The sequence below is a fragment of the Melospiza georgiana genome, chromosome 2, assembly GCF_028018845.1.
Source record: "Melospiza georgiana isolate bMelGeo1 chromosome 2, bMelGeo1.pri, whole genome shotgun sequence".
Taxonomy (NCBI): Eukaryota; Metazoa; Chordata; class Aves; order Passeriformes; family Passerellidae; genus Melospiza; species Melospiza georgiana.
The window spans coordinates 41,125,370-41,138,749 of NC_080431.1; the positions used below are offsets into that span (position 1 = coordinate 41,125,370).

Below are 13,380 nucleotides of genomic sequence, written 5' to 3' on the forward strand. Positions count from 1 at the left end.
TCTACTTTTTGTCTTTGGCTTTCAAAGCAATTTGGAAGCCGATTTGCATTACACAATTATAGCCCTACGTGCAAGACAAAGCCCACCTCACAGGCACCCCCTGAGGCTCAGCGAGGCCCGACACTGAACGCAGCGACAGGGCCGCGCGTTCTGCAGCGCACCGAGGTCACCGTGAGGCACCCGCCCGTCACTGCCCTGCTGTGGGGCGCAGGCCAGGCCAGCCGTAGGGCCGAAAATATGTCTGAGCTCTAAAATATGTTCTGTTTAAAACTAGAGACGCGTGCCCTTTGCTTTCCACATTTCCTTATTTATTTCCCGCCACGCCCGCCCGTACGCTGGCGGAAGAGGGAGGCGGCGGCGCAGGCGCGGCAGGAGGAGGAGGAGAAAGAGCAGGGACAGGGCCCGGGACCGGGCCCGTGGTCGTGGTGCCAGGCCCGGGCCCGCCGCCTGGCGCAGCTCCTTGCCGGCCCTGAGGGGCGGCTGCGATGGGCAAGCGGGTGGCGCTGGTGCTCGCCGGCTGCGGCGTCTTCGATGGCAGCGAGATTCACGAGGCCTCGGCGGCGCTGGTGCACCTGAGCCGCGGCGGCGCGGAGGTAGCGGGGGCGGCGGGGTGTGGGGATGTATGTATGTGTCTGTCTGTGTGTCTGTCTGTCTGTCTGTGTGCGTGCGATACAGCAGCCGAGAGTCCCCTCTCCGTGGGACAGGAGCCCCTCCCGGTTTGCGGTGCTCCCTGCGCCGCCCCTGCAACCTACACAGCCCATTCAGCCATTGCCTCTCTCTTTATGTTGCCCCCCCCTCCTGTTTTATTCATCCCCCTCTGTGAAAAACGCCAGTCACTTGTTTTTAAAATTTTAAAAGTTTGATAATAATATAATGGTCATAAAAATAGTGACATAATTAAAATAATAATAATTTGGACGATTTGGATTAGGACAATATGAGACAATAAAAACAAACAGTTACGGACGTCCGGGTACCTATTTCTGGGCAAAATAAGCCCGAAAAAGGACACCTACCCGTTAACAGAGGATTAACCCTTAAAAACAACAGCCTGTTGCATAGTCATACACTTCATACATGATGTATGAATTCCATTCAAACAAAGGATTCTGTCTGGTCAGTGTCAGCTTCTTCTTCTTAATCCTAACGGCGTCTTCGGGCCTGAGCGAGATGGGAAAAAGTTTGTTTTTTCTGATAAGGGAGCAATAAATTATTTTTCTCTGAAAGATTTAGGTGTCTTGTGGCTGCTATCTTGGTGTGAGTCCTTTCTTTAAAAAAAGTATCTTAGTTTCTATTTTAACATCATGTTATTACCTAAAACTATATTTAGCACACTACTTAAGAAAATTAGTACAGCATAACTTTCTAACATAACACATATAATACTCATTTTAATATTTGCAAAAGGCCAGTCATAAAATACACATTTTTCAAATTTTCAAACCCTCCAAAGGCCTGCCTGGCTCCCTGACAGGAGTTCAGGTTGCACAGGCAGCTGGACACAAGACTGAAAAGGAGTCTCATTGATACAAATAAGTTATTATACTAAGAGTCAAAGACAGCCCTGCCCAGGTGAGGGCTGTTCCCCTGAGCCTGTGTACAAGTTAACTGGAGATACAAAACTTGTTTGGCCGTGACCAACCAATTGTAAAAGAGGGGCTTCACCTGGAGAGTTCTCTGAATTTCCCTGTAGAGACAATGGCACAAAAGTTCCAGTGGGTGTGCTTGATTTGTGGAATACCACCGAACACCCAGGCTTGCACGACTCTGAAATAAATTATCAATGTCTTTCTTGATGTGTAATTATTTGCTTGTCACATACCAGGTAATGAATCCAATTTTGTGGGCAACAGTGCCAGACTCTTTTTAGTGGTGCCCAGTGACAGGATGAGGAGCAGTGGCCACAAACTAAACCACAAGTAGTTTCATGTCAACATGAGAAGGAACTTCTTTACATTGAGGGTGGCAGAGCATGGGAACAGGCTGCCCAGGGAAGCTGTGGAATCTCTGTCTGTGAAAATATCCAAAACCCACCTGGATGTGTTCTTGTGTAGCCTGTTTTAGGTAACCCTGCATGGTCAGGGGGGTTGGACTGGATGATCTCCAGAAGTCCCTTCCAGCCCTTAGAATTCTTTGATCCTGTGAAGCCAGGAGCAAGGAGAAGCTGGAGATCTGTCCTTCTCTTCTGGCCACAGGGAGCTGAGGATGGATTAAAAGTCTTCCTTCTGATTGCTTTTGCAGCCCTCACTGGGGATTACCTGCTTGCTTTCTGCTCACAGTTTCTGGGCTCTCTTTGGTAAGCTGGGACTTGTCAGAGAAGCCTGGGCCAGGACGTAGTGGTGTGCTTTGGTCCCATCTGTGGCTTCAGGTGGCAGAAGCTGGTCCCTGTCTGTGTGTAGCTGTGCTCAGGTGTCTGATGATAACAACAGCACCCTCATATTTAGCACAAAATTGTCGTCTCTGAGAAGTCTGCAAAGGAAGCTTCAAAACAAACACAGTGGTGCAGCCCCTGTGGTACCCCTGTCACAGGGCTTTGTGTTCTGATGCACTGTCCACCTTTTGTGTCTAACCAAAATCGGTTCTCCTGTGTTTGGGTCTTGCTTTCTGCTGCTAGTGTTTTAGGACAGCTGGTAAGTCTTAATGTTTGCTCTAGAAATGCTTGTAAAATTTGCATCTTTAACTTTTTTATGTCAAACGTTTGTAGCACTTCCATCCCATAACAGTTAAGAGCAACCTTTCTTCAAAGTCAGCTGCATGTCCAGTTGGGCTGCTGGTATAAATTGTGGTGTCCTGTTTGTCCTTGGGTTTATCTGCCTTGGCAAAATCAGTAAGCTTGATATTGGCATAAGAGTACTCTCCTGTCAGAATGCTGCAGTAATAGGATGGGAATAATGCCTGTGTTTACCCATCCTAATATATCATATGTTGCCTTAGATATTTAATGTGCTAGATTCATCCTGTGGAATTTGCTTGACTTAGATAAGAGGCTTCAGGGACAAAACCTATTTTCATTAAATGATCTTTATTGTGACAAATATGTATGAGTTTTATTTACATTCACAAAATTGCTTCATCTCTCTTCCTAGGTGAAGATATTTGCCCCCAATATTGAGCAAAGGGATGTAGTCAATCACCTAAAAGGAAGTCCAGCAGAAGAGAAGAGAAATGTGTTAGTTGAAAGTGCCAGGTTGGCAAGGGGAAACATTCAGGATTTGGCTGAACTGAAAGCTAGTGAATTTGATGCTGTCATTTTCCCTGGTAGGTATCACAAAATCACAAAATACTCTGTGTTGGAAGGCCCACAAGGATCATTGAGTCCAACTCTTTAGTGAATGGCCCACACAGGGGTTGAGCCCACAACCTTGGTGTTATTAGCACCATGCTCTGACCAGCTGAGCTCATCTTTCAAAAGAAAATTGTGATTTTTTTAACTCAGTATATTTATTGATGCATAGTTCACTTAAGTTAAAATGTCAGAGTGTTCTCTTGGTATTAAGTTATGCATTCCACCATTCCTTCTTACTGAATATTGTGAAAACTTCACTACTTATGTATGGACAAGAATTCTGACCAGAGTACAAAAATAGGGTCAGAACTCAGTTACATGGCAATGCCTTAATTTCAGGGCCTCTGAAAATGTTGGCAGAATAGCAGGTTTCCAAATAGATGACGTTCCATGTCAGATGGGAGTACATTCTGTTTTAATTATGTATCCACTCAGCTGCTGATCGAGTTGTACTAAACATGTTTATGGATAATTTTTCATTTAGAGACCACAAAATTTCATTCCAGACAGAGGTAATTGTAATCATTTTTAGAAATGAAGAAGCTGGAGCATCACGAGAAAATCATGATTTGCTGAAGATCTGTTTCCAGAATATTCATAGTACTGTTAAATACTGCCTTCATGATTGGGCCTGTTAATTTTGGAGTTTTCACACTGCTGTAAGGCCAGCAGAGGGAGCGTGTGTATAACACAGAGAAACAATTCTGCCTGCACTGTGAGCAGTTGATGTCAGGGCTGATCAGGAGCGAGTAGAGGCTCACAGATGTTTTCCACATTAATTTCATGCTGTTATAACCCAGGCCCGGGGGGATTGCTGTAATAACTGTTAGAGGGAAATAAACCCTATTTAGTTTGAAAATTAAAATCTTACCTCAGAGATTTCAGATAACACTTGAAAGTGAGCAAACCGGGAAAGGAAAAATATTAAAAATGCAAAGCTTCTTGATGTCTGCCCAAGTACTTGTGGAAATTTCCTTATGCTTATTGGAGAAAAGTTGATGCTGTGCACATTCCATGTGGAATAACCTTACTTTGAGTATTCTGATGGTTATAAATCCAGCAGACAAAGGAGCTGTAAAATACAATCTGCTTATGCAATTAAATGATGATTAAATGTATCTAAAGGATTGTTAAAACTAATTATAGAAAGACAAATCAGCACTATTTTTAATAGAAAATTATGTTATCATTTACAAGTTTTTTTGTCTTAGAATACCATATGTTATGATGTCTATTTTATGTAAAATCCCTAATGGTTTTTTATTGTGTTAATGGCTTTTTTAAGTTGAAAAGTAGTTCTAGGGAAGAAGAAAAGCTCTTCTATAATTGCTTAAGCATAAAAATAAAACTTGAGAGTTCATTACTATAGAGGGTCAAATCACTGTTTGCATTACTTCCATACTTGTGCTTTTAACTAGTAGTGCTGTTCTGGTCCCTCTTCTTTATTGAGTGCAGGAGAATGTGACGTTTCCTCTGTCTAGTTGTTACTTTTTGAAACAAGGTTAAGCTTTCTGGCCTGCATATAACTTTCATGGTATAAAAGAGTGCACAGCTAAACTTTTAACATTGTAAATCCATTGTTTACAGGTTACAGTGACATTGTAAGGCTTTCAGTACAGTGACTTAACAGTCCCACTGATACCAAGATTATGTTGTAAAAAAAAGCTTCTGTTTGGTGTGTGCTATATCAAATTTAATAGCTTTTAGCAGTGCCTTATATTTGAGCTTTTTGGTTTTGGTTTGTTTTTTTCCTTAGGTGGTTTTGGTGTAGCAAAGAATCTGTGTTCCTGGGCTGTAGATGGCAAGAACTGTACTGTCAACGAGCACGTGAACTCCACACTCCAGGCCTTCCACAGTGCTAAAAAGCCCATTGGTTTGTGCTGCATATCACCAGTTCTGGCAGCCAAAGTCTTTCCTGGCTGTGAGGTTACAGTTGGTCAGGATAAAAACGTAGATGGAAGGTAAGAAGGAAATGGATGGAGATGATTTTCATTGGAATTAAGATTAGCAAATGGATAGGCTTCTGAGCAAAAGTTTCTTTAGTTACTTTTTAGAAAAATTAGTGACAGTTTTCAGTAGAATAATAGTGGTAGGCACAGAACTCTCAGGGCAGACAGAGTGAATCCATGAGGTCAGGTGACTTGTGATGCTACAACCAGGTATACACTGATCTGAGATACCATAGAATTGTTTAGGTTGGAAAAGTCCTCTAGGATGGGTGAGTCCATCTGCTAAATCAGGGATTTTTAATAACGTTTTTCTGGTGGTAGTGGTTTGGGGCCACTTTAGGGGAGGGAGATGAGAACAAGGCCTGGCAGAAAGCAGTACTGCTTAAGAACTGTCAACTCCCAATAAAACTTCTGAATTAAATTTATCAGCAGCCATAGTGGGAGATTCTGTTCAGAACAGATTGCATCTGTTTCTTCCTTATCAGAAGGGGGGAAAAAATCAAAATCTCTGGAGATCCCAGAGGAACACCTTGCATGGAGGGGTTGGAAAAGGTTGCAAGTTCAGCTGGCTTCTCTCAACCTTTTAAAGATCAGTTATGGCTGCACTTGGTATCATCTTCCAAACTTATGGAAAGATTATTAAAAAGTATTGTACCTTCTGACATATTGTGTCTCCATATTTCAGACCTTGTTTTCAAAGGTATTAGATCACTTGATAGGTCCATAGGGGATAGGAAAATCTGATCATAGCAGCCTCTAACTCCCTTGTCATCATCAGTTAAAGACTCATGCAGATATTGTAGTTCTCTCAGTCAAGTTACGTGTGCAGAATTTTATGGCTGTATCATTCCTTTATGTTAATTAAAGTCTTTTTATTTACAGATTTCCTGATGCTGAAACGGCATCTGCTATAGCAGAGCTTGGATGTAAGCACATTTGCAAAAATGTAAATGAATCCCATGTGGATAAAGCCAATAAAATAGTTACTACCTGTGCTTTCATGTGCAAAGCTCCTCTGCATGAAATCTTTGACGGAATTGGAACAATGGTACAAGAAGTCCTGAAGCTTGCCTGACTAGGAGTGTACAGACTTCTCCAAGGAAATCAGTGTAGCTAAGCATGAACATTTAGCTTCCTTAGATTGAATTAATAAAATAATGCAACTGCTAAACTTCACAGTTTCTGGTTTGTTTGGTGGGGTGTTTTTTAATATTTAATACATCAGATAGTTACTGCTGAATTTAACCTATTTATTTCTCTTTTAAAATAGAAACCATATATTGAAGGTGATAGGGGGAGTTCCTTTGGTTTTTTTTTTTGTTTTTTTTTTTTTTTTTTTTAATGAATCCAAATGTATTCAGCTGCAATAGCAATTGCAATGTACCCAGCTGCAATTACAAGTGAAGTAGCTGTAAATGAGTCTGTTTACCATCAGTATAGGTGAATAATTCAATTCTGATTTCTAATCAGAGGAGAATAATAAAAGAATGTGGTTATTTGGGTTCTTTTTTCCCCTTGCAAGTCTTTAAGCAAGTATTACTGATGGACTTCCAAAATTTTTGCAGAGCCCCTAGGTAAACCAACTTTATAAACCAAGATGCAGCACAAATGAATGCATTGCATGTGCAAAATACACAAATTTTGCGCCAATAAATGAAGGCATTTCCGATTTATTTAGTAAAATTAATGAGATTTATTTTGAAATTTTTTTTCTTGCATACATTGTTTATTGCCCTGAGGAAGACAATTTTATACGTATTAGAAACCATGCTTTGATCTTCTAAATGTGAAGAAAGGCTTGACAGCTTCTCTTAGACGATCAGTCTGGCAAGGCTTTCTAGTCCTGGAGGAACAAAAAATTCCCGGAATTCATGGTCTGGATTCACTGTGGACACTGACTTGTCTCTGAGTTGGTAAGAAGTGCTCTGGTGCTCACAGGTCTGTCACTCCTGCCCATTGTGGTGCAGCCCACACTCTACTGGGCCTGAAATAACCTACACTGACATCACCTGCTCAGTGTCTCGTGTAACGGGCAGGAATGAAGCAGGAATAGACCTGCACCACGGAGCAGCCAGCAGGTGGAACAGGGCCAGAATGCCTTTATGGTGAGGAGCGTGGAGCTGTCCCTCGTGCTCAGCACTCGTGTGATCAGGCTGGGCCCAGGCCTTTGCTGCCTCAGTGCCAGAGCAATGGCTACAGTGACACATGACATGCTGCAGAGTAGGGAGTGCTACCCCTCCCTACATCTGCTGGGTTATTTTAGCGCAAATGTCAACACTCAGCCATAACAGATTCCCTCTTCAAGGAGCTTGTAGAGATAGATCTACAGAAATAATTATGAAAAGGTTTTCATTCTCTGTACTTCTAACCATGATGATTTTCACAGACAGAGGACTTCCCTAGTCTTCCAGAGTTTGGATTTCCTGTTGGAGTTATTTAGGAGAAGGAGAAAACAGATTTTTGGCAGAGGAGCAGGGAGATTTTTGTGCTGTGAGCAAGCAGTGAGTGCTCTGCCTCTAGAGGTACAAAGATAGCTGGGGTCAGCTGTGGCAACACAGGATCTTCTGTTTGGCCTGGCTAAGCTGGGCACATAAACACCAAATTATTTACCTAATCAAAACCCACAGCATTGAACTGAATATGGTTCTTGTGTTACAGGAGTCTTATTTAAAAGTGCTTGAGTCACTAAGTAAGAGTTTGTCCTGAATTTTGCATTGGCTTTGTGAAGAGCACGTAGCTGTTGGCCAGAACGCTCAGAGGAAGCGCAGCTTCTCTGGAAGTGCTCTAGCAGACTGTCCTGATAGAAATGTACTTAATACAGAACAGTCCTCTACTTTTTCCAGGTTGTACACAGTCTCTATAATGCCTTCCATGGCTTCTGTGGGCAGGATGTTGAGCACATTGGATTGAAACTTTTTCTCCAAGTCTTCCTTTTCCAGAGGTTTCCTCCAGTGCCCGTAGAAGGTAGTGCAGCGGTCGCTGATGGTGCTGCCGCCCCGAAGCGTGACGCTCACTTGGCAGTACAGGCTGTCAAAGCTGGGTGTGTTGTCAGGGGGGTGCTCCAGCTGCGTTTTGCAGAGGAGCTCCCTCAAGTTCGGCCGGTGAATGTTCTCACTGCTGAAGGACTGGACTGACATGCTGCCATCCAGCAAAGCTGAGCACGCAACAAACTGGAAGGAGTGTCGTGCTTCGTGCTCTGAGGCTGGGCTGGGTCTGTTCACGTATTTGACCTCAGGGACTTTGAGAATGACTTTCTCGATTTTATCAATGGGGAGTGAACTCTCACTGCTCTCCACGAGCTTCCTCCTAACAGAAGATGCTGCATCAGCCACCCAGTGTGTTGCGAGATGAGCAGGAAAGCGTTTGATGGCCACATCTTGCTGGTCCAAGAGCCATGGGTAGGACTGCAAGGTTGGCAGAGTCTGTGGGTTGTAATCTGTATAGAAGGCACCCATCCCTGACTCCATGTCCAAGATCTGTTTGTTTCCTTGAAGGCCCTGTAAAGCTAAGCAAGCTGCTTCCAGTCCATTCTTGGCAGCATTCCCAATATGGAGGGGTTTTATTTGGGTTGCTGCGTTAGCCAGTGGGGCACCTGCATAGGAGGCAGCAATAGCCAAGGCATTTTTACATTCCAGCTGGTCAAGAGCTAGCAGTTTAGCACAAGCTGCTGCGCTCCCCATCGTACCAACCACAGCCGGTGGGTGAAACCTGAAAAACAGAAGCGTCTTCATTACCAGATCTCAAAAACTCACCCAAATTCACTATCTAGAAAAGCTTTTCATTCATTGCCATGGGAAATGGATTGGACCATAAAGAAACATACATTCAGCATTCACATGTGGGCCTAACTGAGAGTTATCACATTTCCCCAATAAGTCCTTCCCAGAAACTGATGGAAACATTAGTGCTGCTCATAGTTTAAAGCAAATTTATAGTCAAATATAAAGTTATATTTATTATTATTTAAATTTATATATTATTCTAAATCTATAAAAATTCAAAGTAGGGAGGTCATTGCCTCATTCTGAATTAGTCAATGCTTAAAAAAAAAATCTATTAGGTACAGAGTTAGGAATCAAATGTATTTATGTGTAAGATGAGCCTTCCCAAAATTTCCAACAAACAGCTTAGGAAATATGAATAACTGTGTCACCTGTATATTAACTGACATTTAATTATGTATATTAGCACTGATTAAAAAAACACCTCCATTTTCTACTTTAAACATTTCTATATACCTTCTTGGGATATTCCTGGCTTCTCTGGAGAAGTGCAGCAACCTGCCTTGCACTTCGATTCCCACATTGAAAGCTAAGAGCAGATCAAGACCTGAGATTTTTTTCTTCTGAGGGAAGGCCTCTGAGAGTGCAATCAATGCAGGGAGCACAGCCCCAGATGGGTGTGTGGCTGGATGCCAGGTGTCATCAAAGTCCATTGAGTGCACCTAATGGAAAGAGAAGCATTGGTATGTTAGAAATAAACTCTGACTTTGCAAGGTTGCCTCAGTCAAATGAAACTACTGCAACTGGTATTAAAAAGTGCCAGAGAACTAGATCTTTCTTAGAAAGCAAAAATTTCAAAAGTCTTTTAAAGAGCTTTACTCCCAACATGGCTGTCTGAGAAGTGGCAATGCAGCAGAGAACTTTCCTCAGAGAAGAATAATTGTAATTCAGCTTGTACCAGCCTGAAACTGGTGTGACAGTGATTCCTTTTTGCTGCAGTTTCTGCTTTCATTAGACTGGTATAATTAAAGCAGCTGTTCTAGGTCCACCATGTGAACAATGAATTTTCTCTTTCCCCAAAACATAATGAAATATAAACACAATGAAATTCCTTCCCCAGTGCTGGAACTGATGCTGCCATTAGGACTTGCACCATAAAACTGTAGCAGCTAAATACTGCTAAATGGAATTTATATAATCAGAACTATTTTTCTGCTGGAACCATCTACTGTAAAGAGGCACAAGCCCGAAAATGTACAGGAGGCTTTATATTGTGAATTTTAAGCACACTGAAACAAGACCTGTCACACAAGAAACCAGATTTCCTGGAGTTGCTGGGAGTAGGAGAAAGCTACAGTGTGAATGTGGAATGAGCTGCTTGGCTCAAGAGAGTATCCCAAGAGGTGCCTTCTCTTTCTCATGCCCAGAGGCCAGCTGCTCAGGAAGGTTTTAGGTGTTCCCAGCACGGCATATGGCTGCTGATCTGGCAGCAGATCGTCCCCAAAAGTGCAGTAATGCACAGCTTGTCACACACATTCCTTCCTCCTGTGAAGTTTTGAGAACCCCCAAAGACCTGAGAGCATCAGGGACAGCATTTTTTATTTAGCATACTAAAACACCTCAAAAACCTGAACTTTCACATCTGTTCACCCTCAGAGCAAACTGGGAAGGTGGTCAGGCTCCCCAACAGTCAGGTTTTGCCCTGTTATACTGTGATTCTGCATTTTTGAGGACTGTTTCTAAACAGATAGAAGAAAACACAATGTTTGCCTTGAAAACCTTTGATGCCATCTGGGAAGATGCCCTGCAGTGCAGGATAAGGGAAGTTGTGGCCAATACCCTGTAAGCTGTGGTTCTGGTGTCTTCAGTAAGTGCTTAAATTGACCTGTGACCAAGATATAAACTGATCATATATATGCTAACAGCCAGATCTGAATATCTAAGGGCTGCTAGGAGCTGAGCAGTACCAGATCTCATTTCCAAGGTAATTTTCTCTACATTGGAAATGAGCTGTTAAATTGGACCTCTGATATTGTTGTCACACTAATTTAAATAGGCTTAATATTACCATTTCCTTGGTTGGTCACCTTTCCTAGTTTTGCATAATTGCCAAATTTGTCTACCCCACCTTTTGTGCATCTTTCAATTTCAAATGGTTTCAGCCTCAATCTGAATTTAGACAAATGTCTGGGGAGTCAGTTATTGCTTTAATGACAAAGTGCATGTCCAAAATATATCACTGGCTTTTGGAAACTGTGTAACTGAAGATTAAGTTGCCTTGTGATATTATGTCTGTATGTATCTATATGTGCATCTGTGTTTTTCTGTAACTGTACTTTGCCAGTTGGCAAGAAATTCAGATCCCAGTGAAATGAGCTAGAGGGTGCGTTTTTTAAGCAGCTACAGCAAGGTTGTAGCCTTGCTACAAGATTGCCAGGTTGTAAGATGTAGAGTTCTGACACTTGACAACAGCCCCAGGTCCCACATTAAATGTAAGGGATGCTGTTGAGCTGGATCATACATATATTATACCTTAAGTTCATTGGAAGCAAGTTGAATCACATTAGGAGAATAATCTAGAAAAGTTTTGTAGCAGGCTTCAGAATAAGCTATCATTTTTGGGACATTCTGTTCTCTATAGAGCAAAAATGGCATCAATTTGTATGATTTCAGAGCAAATAAAAGAGCATCCCTTACAGCCACTCCATTCACAAAAGCTGCATACAGAGGAGGCAGTCGGAAATCCAAGTGGCCCCAGATGGTACTGGATAAATCTGAGCTGTAGATCTGAAACAAATTGACATAAATTAATTCAAAGTCCTGAACCTAAGGATAAATGTGCATTGTATCTCTGATGTAACTGAGACTAGACCATGTCCTCTGGGGACCTAACTGCTCCCTTTTATGAGAAAAATATTGTTTTTTCAGAAAGTCTGAAAAGGAAGTCAGTTTCGTGTTGGCTTATGTCCTATTCCACCCAACAGAGCTCGGGGGCAGACCAACACCACCCACCTGGCACTCAGTACCTTCACACTACCTCTGGCCACTGAATGCCCCTTCTCACCACCCATTGACAGCATCACAGAATCAGCTGGGTTGGAAAAAACCCCTGAGATCATCAAGTCCAACCTAAATTATATGGGACTGTCATAATCTTGTTGGAGAAGATGTCTCATTAAAGGGTTTTGTTTTCTGTGTGTCAGTAAGAGCCTGAGTAAACGATAGATGGCCTCCTGGTGCTGCAAACTGAATAAAAGGGCATAAATTACCCTGGTTTGGGAGGGGGAATTCTCTGTGGGAAGAGACTAACTGGCACACAGAGCTCTGGAGCACAAGTCCACCCAGGCAGGTCTGAATGATAAAACAGTGGGAAGAACTCCTCATTGATGCACTCCTGTGCTGGGAAAGGCTTATTTTCAGGGTCAATTACTCTGCTAGTTTGAGGAGAGCAAGACTGGAGGAGAAGCACGGCTAATGCACCTCAGACAATTATGTTTTATGGACTGCAAGTAACCCACTCCTAGCTCCCCATCTCATTAACAGTTCCTTGATTTGAAGGGCTGGTGATAAGTGATGCTTACTTTGTTGATGTTTTTAATAAGATATCATAGGTGAAAGAAAGGAAGGGGTTCTCAGCTGACTGTGTTTGTAAGGGGGATCTTAGCATACAGAGTGATACACAGACTTTTGCCCATCCAGAGTGGAAAGTAATTTGAGCACTGAAGTTTCACTGTCTCCAGTGGGAAGAACACAATTTCTCTCTTTCCATCCATGAAAGAATTTCACCATGGCAAAATTTCCTTTTCATTGCCCAAGTTTTCCCTTGCTTTCTTAAAGCTAAACCTTAGGGTGTGCCATGAATGCCAGACAGCTTACCTTGCTGTACTGTGCCACTTTGTGGAAGACCTCAGTGCTGGTACCCAGAAGCCCCACTCCAAGAGTATCCAGAATCATTCGCTTACTTCTCTGAATTACTTCATCTGTCAACTGATTTGCATTCAAACCATGAATCACCTTGGCAAAATTTCCTGTAACTGTCTGGGAAGGGAAGAAATAAAGAAAAAGAAGAAGTAGATATTTCTCTATATTTAAAGTGATATTTCTCTATATTTAAAGTAAACACTCTATTTTCTTTCCTCTTTTTTTTTTTTCTTTCCTGTTTTTTTATCCTTTCAGTTTTTGGGCTATTGTCTAGCACACTGGCCATTTCTGCCCCTGCTTACATGAATTGCATCAGCAAAGCCAAGGTTTGAATTCTTCCTCTTTTTATTCCGAGAAATGACACTTATTTATAATTTACTTATGCTTTCATCATTATCCTTTTCTGGTCTCTATTTCTTCTGCTTCTCCCCGAGCCCTTGAGAGTATGCACTGCAGGTGCTATAACTATGCAAGATTATCATCTCTATGTCATCCCCATCTC

The 13,380-nt window shown here is 42.2% G+C and overlaps 2 protein-coding genes across 2 annotated transcripts in view; one reads left to right on the forward strand and one right to left on the reverse strand.

The window, feature by feature from the left end:
• Positions 1 to 364: 364 nt before the first annotated feature.
• On the forward strand, positions 365 to 6,411 carry LOC131080534 (glutamine amidotransferase-like class 1 domain-containing protein 3, mitochondrial). Its single transcript, XM_058018864.1, has 4 exons — positions 365 to 593; positions 3,087 to 3,258; positions 5,043 to 5,247; positions 6,118 to 6,411. The coding sequence occupies exons 1-4, from the start codon at positions 486 to 488 to the stop codon at positions 6,308 to 6,310; spliced, it is 678 nt and encodes a 225-aa protein (XP_057874847.1). The 5' UTR covers positions 365 to 485; the 3' UTR covers positions 6,311 to 6,411.
• Positions 6,412 to 7,903: 1,492 nt separating this feature from the next.
• Positions 7,904 to 13,380, reverse strand: part of ACOD1 (aconitate decarboxylase 1) — a 32,416-nt gene continuing 26,939 nt past the window's right edge. Inside the window, exons 4-7 of the mRNA XM_058045502.1 lie at positions 12,834 to 12,995; positions 11,655 to 11,744; positions 9,474 to 9,679; positions 7,904 to 8,943 (exon numbers count right to left, since the gene is read on the reverse strand). Coding sequence (XP_057901485.1) covers positions 7,989 to 8,943; positions 9,474 to 9,679; positions 11,655 to 11,744; positions 12,834 to 12,995 — 1,413 coding nt within the window. The 3' untranslated portion in view covers positions 7,904 to 7,988. The remainder of the gene's footprint in view (positions 8,944 to 9,473; positions 9,680 to 11,654; positions 11,745 to 12,833; positions 12,996 to 13,380) is intronic.